At 37.0% G+C, this 6,652-nt stretch overlaps 1 protein-coding gene across 1 annotated transcript in view; it reads right to left on the bottom strand.

Annotated features, from left to right (window-relative positions):
• Nucleotides 1–3,863: 3,863 nt before the first annotated feature.
• The window catches only part of LOC104952239 (intersectin-1-like), a 21,803-nt gene continuing 19,014 nt past the window's right edge, over nt 3,864–6,652 (bottom strand). Inside the window, exon 8 of the mRNA XM_010779026.1 lies at nt 3,864–6,082. Within this exon, the coding sequence (XP_010777328.1) occupies nt 5,934–6,082 (149 nt within the window). The 3' untranslated portion in view covers nt 3,864–5,933. The remainder of the gene's footprint in view (nt 6,083–6,652) is intronic.

Genomic DNA, 6,652 nt, shown 5'->3' with positions numbered 1-6,652 from the left:
CACGCACGCACGCACACACACACACACACACACACACACACACAGTCCAGTAGCTGGTCAGTACTATCCACAAACTTCTATTTTATATATGAAAAAAAAATCCTCTACAAAGCTTCCTGGGTTAATTTCAACATATTATATTTACATAAAACACACAAATCGAAAAACAAATGTTCATGCACTATGGATTAAGTGGCATGATAAAAAGTAACTCTGCAAAATGTAAATGAGGAACATGTTAATGGCTCACGAGTTATACTTGAGTGATATAATATATCATTCTGAAAATGGCCATTCTGCATAATGAGTTTTGGTACTACCTATACTATACTTAAAGCCACACATTAATACATGGTCTAGGACATTTTCAATCGGCATTATACAGTTTGAGTCGCCGTTCAGTCTATTTATTTAGATGGTTATGTTGTTTTTTACATTCATTGTCATTTCCACACAGAACTAACAACAGTGCAGCTGCCACCATTGACAGATATTTTGTATTTTGGGCTTCACTAATCAAACCCTTACCCCCGAATATACTAAAAACATAAAAGTACTAAATGTTATCCGAAACTGAGAAAAGGTATATTTCGGAATCACAAACACATTTTTGGCTTGATTTTCATGATCTTGGAAGAAGGGCGAAGGAACACACCAATTTGGAGCAAATCTATATGAAGTGGCAAACAAACGCACAATTTTTACCCTGTAGAAATGCTCTTTTAGGCAAATTAATATTGGCAGTATAGCCAACTGTGACAAAAATGTAGTTATTATTATTATTTGTATTTGATGGTACTTTAGACTTCTACTACATGTAAGAGGCAAATATGATACTCTTTACTCCACTACATTTATTAAACACATAGTTTGTGTAAGTAACACTTTAAATTCAGGACTTTTACCTGTAATTGAGTATTCTAAGACCACATTTGTTCTACTTACTCTGAGTACTTCCGCCTCATTATATAGGTTAGTTTTTTATGAGGCTATTGACCTTTAATGAGAAATCAAATGTCTGCTGTGAGTGTGCACTGCAAATACAAATATAGTGCTGCTAATTCAAAACTTTATAAAAAGGAAGTGAGGCCAGTATAGAACGTTTCTCAGAGCCAAAATAAAGTGTTCAGAAAAACAACCAATGTAAATTAATGTAAATCATGCTGAAATGACACAGTTAAAAACAGTCAGTGTGACGTGTCAGTGCGACGTGTCAGGGCTATATGGGCAGGATGTGGTCAACTGTATGCTTAGCAGTTGCCTCCCACCTGCAGAGACGTACTTCTGTTACAACACAACATTAGACACAAGAATTCCCGTAAGAAAAGGTTCACAAAACTAAACTGACATACTCACAGGACAGCTGAAATTGAATTAATGAATACAAATGCTTTGGAGATCATATTTATGAAAGTAAGCTATTGAAATAAAGTCTTATTTTGGTATCAGTACCCAAAATCAGGTCTCATATCAAAACAAAGGTGTAGAATTTGGTAAAAATACTACAAAAAGATGATATAACCAGTGTTTTCTTTTAATGTCTTTATGTATGTGGTACAAAGGTGATTAACAGGTCGTTAAATATTTTTCATTACATCACAATATATTTTTTGTAATGTAATCAATACTGTGGACAATACCCACGGGAGCAAATTAGGGTGGAGTGTCTTGCCCAAGGACACAACGGCATGTTGACTGGAGTGTCGGTAGCCCACTGCGCCACATTACATTGGAAATGTTGATCTTCAAGAGAATAAAGTAATATATATTAAAAAAAAGAAGATGCCAATATATCTTTTAGATTTTGAGTTCCAACCAGTTGCATAAATGTGTGTGTGTGTTTCTTCTCACATAAACAAGGACATGTTCACATAAATTGGAGCATTAAAAGAGATTCCCAGTCCCATGATACCAAGACATTGCACATGATCAGCGGGCTTAAGATTTGTTTCAATGAGATAAGATAAGAAGAACCGTTTATTGACCAACATAGAGAAAGTCAGTTATCTAATTAATGATCAAAATAATGACTCCAAATAAACATATTCATCCGTGTATGTTTTAATCAATTACATTAAGAATACTTATGTTTTCTTAATGTAAAAAATAAAACTGAATTCAAAAAACGAAATAAACATGTAAATTGTACTGTATATAAGATTATATACAGTGGTGTCAGTATTAATAAGATATTACTGAGCTGATGGTGGTACCTGATGGTGGTACCTCTTAGAGTACAAATCAAAATAACATTTGGAAATGTACTGTCGATAACATTTTAATTTCGGTATCTAAGTTAATTCATGACACATTCACATGCATTCAGACACTATGGAAGATTTTATATACTCAATCCACTTTTATAGTGTCACTGTGACTTTTCTGAAAGCAAGTTTGTGTGTGATTCTTTATCTCCTATGTGTGCAGCGTGTAAATGGTAAATGGACTGTACTTATATAGCGCTTTATCCAGTCTTTAAGACCCCTCAAAGCGCTTTACATACTACATGTCATTCACCCATTCACACCCATTCATACAGAGCAGTGTACCTTACTCTAGGACCTAACATTCACACACATTCACACACCGTTGGCCATGCCATCGGGAGCAACTCAGGGTTAAGTATCTTGCCCAANCATGACTTCACGTCAATGTGTGTGTGTGTGTGTGTGTGTGTAATAAATCAGCTGCAGTTTTGGTCCAACTGAAGTTTATTCTGAACATTAAAGACAACAACGTACATCTCTTCTTCTACAGTGATAATTAACAGCAGAATGTCTCTATGGCCTCCTGTACGCTCATATATTAACTCTCAGATAGCAGTAGTATTATACACAACCTGGTGGGTGGACAGCAACTGGATCGGTTTCAGTACAGTGTGGAGAAGAGGAGGAAGAAGAGGAAGAAGAGGAAGAGGGGTTTAAGACAAATTAATCTTCAGGGGAATCACAATCATTCGATCACACCTTCCTCAGGTCAAGCTGACTTCTGATTGGACAGTGGCTGGTCACTCAGGTAACTATTGGTCGTCTCAGTGGGAATTCAGTAACCGTCGCATTAAATTAAAAAGCAGCCAATTAGCTAACTAGCTAACGATCATATCTACAGTAACGTTACCTGTCCAACTGGCTAATGCAGCGGCCATTTTGAATACTCATGGTGGAGAAATTATGCTGCATTCAAAGAAACTCCTGTGTTTTTGGACAAAGGAAATTAAGTGATTGAATGTGTTTGATGCCTTATTTTCCAAAATAGTGATTTGTCAAAGAACAATAAAACTATATTTGTTTTTAGAAAGGTCATGGTTCCTTTCCATTGGCACGTTTTCCAGAACAAACCAACACAACTCCATTTGGAGGCATCAATAGTAAACAACAGCTCAAAAAAAGCTATATACTCAACATTATAAAAAAATAAGAAATTAAAATGGTACTCAAAGAACACAGACGTCCATCAAGGCCAAATGCCATACCCCCCCAATGTAAAATAAGTTAAATAAAATCTATGTAACCACCCCCGTGATTATGGTTTGCTCCAAAATGTAATGGGTTCTTCCTCGGCCCATGCTATGCTAATTCTTTACTCTTAATTTCAGTAGTTTCCACATTAAATACAATAATAAACAAATACACAAACGTCTTGTAGGAGGTAACTATAAGTCCTTAAACTTTGGAGAAGGAATTTGTAAACTTGAATACTTTTAGCTATAGTGAGCTGCTGCAGTCTTTAGCTTACTAGCTAGCCTCGTGCTAATTGTAAGCAGCTACTACAGCTTTTATTCTCAAAACGGTTTAATAATCTGCAGTTTTATTCAAGAAATAGCCCAAAAATGATAGGGCAGATGATATTCTATATATACATTGTCTTCTTCATCTGTAGATGTTGCATTGTCGTCCAATTTGATACCAAATATTTACAAATAAGCTAAATGTGGATTAATCCGCCACTGAAAATAGTCCCTCACAAATACAATAATTCTTCCGTTTGCTTTAAATTCCAGTGTTTTTTGACAACAAATGATCCAATTTAACAAACAAAACACACATTTACTGTCTGAGCTATTTTATACGTCATATGTCAGCAAATTCCTACTTTGACTATTCAAAATGGCCGCTGTGCAACATTGAGTCCTGCTCTGCTTGAATATCAGCGACAGTGTGTGCGTTTCAAAAGTGCTGGGAGTGCCAACGCAGTAACTTTGTTATTTATACACTTATTTTCCTCAGGGTTAGAGTGTAAAATGGTCCAAAAGGCTGTTTCCTATCAAATAAATGTCAGTAGTACCTTGCATGTTCAGGGTTTAGCTCCCCTGCATATATAGCGACGGCCACTTTAACAACAGCATTGTGAAATCTTCCTTTACAGTACCTTCATTTATATTAGCTGTCACGTGTTCCCTGTGTGTTCCAGCATATTATATTAGATTTGAAACATGATAAAAGGACACTAGACACTTGTCATTTCTGGGGGGTTTTCCAGCTTATTAGCATCGTTTCTCATTAAACCTGTACATATATTTTGTTTTCCGACATGGCAAGTGTTCAATGAAAGCTCAAATTGAAGTCCCTTTACATGCAGTCACTCACAGCAGAAAGCCTGAGGAGTTTCACTTAAGACTCTGAGACTCTGACGTTAGAAAATAAAAATAAAATGTACACTGAATCGTACCTTAAATTAGCCTGTCCGCACATCAACACTCACACAGTCGTTCACACACACTCACACACACACACTAACACACACAGGGTTAGTTTTTTTAAGGGACTAAAAGGAGAGCTGGGATTGTCACTGGAGTGTCTGTGAGGCTGAAGCAGAGGAGGAGGAGAAACCCGGCTGATATCGAGGAAACTGGACTGGATTCAATTCAAATGAAAGAGGACAGATGTAGACTGCACTGGAAATAGACAAAATATCTAACTGGAGTGCAAATAAAATCGCCCGTTTGGTGCGAATCTGTACAACTGGTAAGATCTCTAACCAGTAAACCATTTTTAAGACCTGCTAAAATCAAATTAAGAACTAAAATCGCATCGCACGTTTCAAGAGTATATGACCATTTTTGCCTATTTGAAATAAATTCAGTAGCACTTATTAAAAGTTAACGTGGCTGCAGGATTTTTCCTTTTTTGTTTTGTTTGTTTCGTCATTGTTGATTTTGTATAAAAGCACCAGCTGAATGTAAAGTAATGAGATGCAGTGATTCCATCTGAACCTGCAGATATCCGGTTCTAGGCTTCATATTAATCTCAGAAAGCTTGATATGTAGTTTTGAAACGTTTTACTTTGCGCAAACTGGATGAAAACATGTATTTAAAAGGAGGAACATTTGCACACTGCCCTCTGCTGTCTGCCTTCAGGATAAAGCATTGTTTTGAATGACTAGCACGTACATTTAGCGTAGTACTTTACAAATTAGACAGCTAATGCCACTCCGGTTTAAGAGAAAATATGGCTAAATGACATTGAGGCTCGTTAAGAATGTCTTTACAGATGTATTTATATATTGGTATGCCTTGTTTTCATGTTTCAAGACACCAGCCAGCCCAGATTATGTGAAATCTCATTCAGTTTTTGGTAAATGAATCTGTTATATTGTTAAAATGCACACATTAAGCACTAGATACACTAGATTAATCAAGGGGCTACAACTCAATTTTGACACAAAACAGGGTTGCAACATTGAGTAACCCATGTTAATGTTGTAGGTGGTGCACATTACAAAATTAATCAAATGACAAAGAAGTCACTGACAGTAAATTTAGTTAAGCTCTTAATTGGTTCTTTTAAAAGCAAATGAGACTAATGTTATAAACAGCTTGCGCAAAAAAAAAAATTCCAGTCCAGTCTAATCCAGCTCCACATTTTGTATTTTTTTCACTTTCCAGTCCGATCCAGTCCAGTCTGATCCTGTCCAGGTTTTCATATATATTTTTTTACGGCTCTTCAAACAGCTGGAGGTCAAGCCTGACGACGATCTCTCCGGTTGGAACCTCGTGGAGCAGCAACCGCTTCGTGATTGGTCCTTTAGAGCCCTGGTCCTTCTTTATTTCAGCCAATCGGATCTCTGTCCTGCCCAGGAAGTCTGTCGGGGGGCGGAGCCAAAGAGAAAGTGTGTAAATATATTATTAGGATGTTTTATACGAAGTGAATCACATTTAGCGCTAGTGATGTAGTAATGATGTATTTCTGTAGGCAGACACTGAAGTTAGTATCTCCATATCCCTCGACTAAAAAGCCAATGGGATTTTTCCATTGGCTTTTGGAATATTGTAGAAAATAATCTCTGTGGAAAAAACATTTATGATGCCACTTGGTTCAGTATCTTTACATATTAAAACCACTTTATGCCTTTTTGTTTAAAAAGCTAATGTCGTGCAATAAAGCCCACGGTACAGCACGGTCATATGACTTCACGTCACCACCGCTAAGCTAAAGGTGGCTAATGTTGGGCTATAAAGGAACTACAGCACGGTCACATGACTTCACCTCACCACTGCTAAGCTAAAGGCGGCTAATGTTGGGCTATAAAAGAACTACAGTACGGTCACATGACTTCACGTCAACAACACTAAGCTAAAGGTGGCTAATGTTGGGCTATAAAGGAACTACAGCCCGGTCACATGACTTCACGTCACCACCGCTAAGCTAAAGG

The sequence above is a fragment of the Notothenia coriiceps genome, unplaced genomic scaffold (genome assembly GCF_000735185.1).
Source record: "Notothenia coriiceps isolate Sejong01 unplaced genomic scaffold, NC01 NC01_scaffold00019761, whole genome shotgun sequence".
In the NCBI taxonomy this organism is placed as follows: Eukaryota; Metazoa; Chordata; class Actinopteri; order Perciformes; family Nototheniidae; genus Notothenia; species Notothenia coriiceps.
The sequence above is the reverse complement of the archived record's forward strand: the minus strand, read 5'-3'. Positions and strand labels throughout refer to the sequence as shown.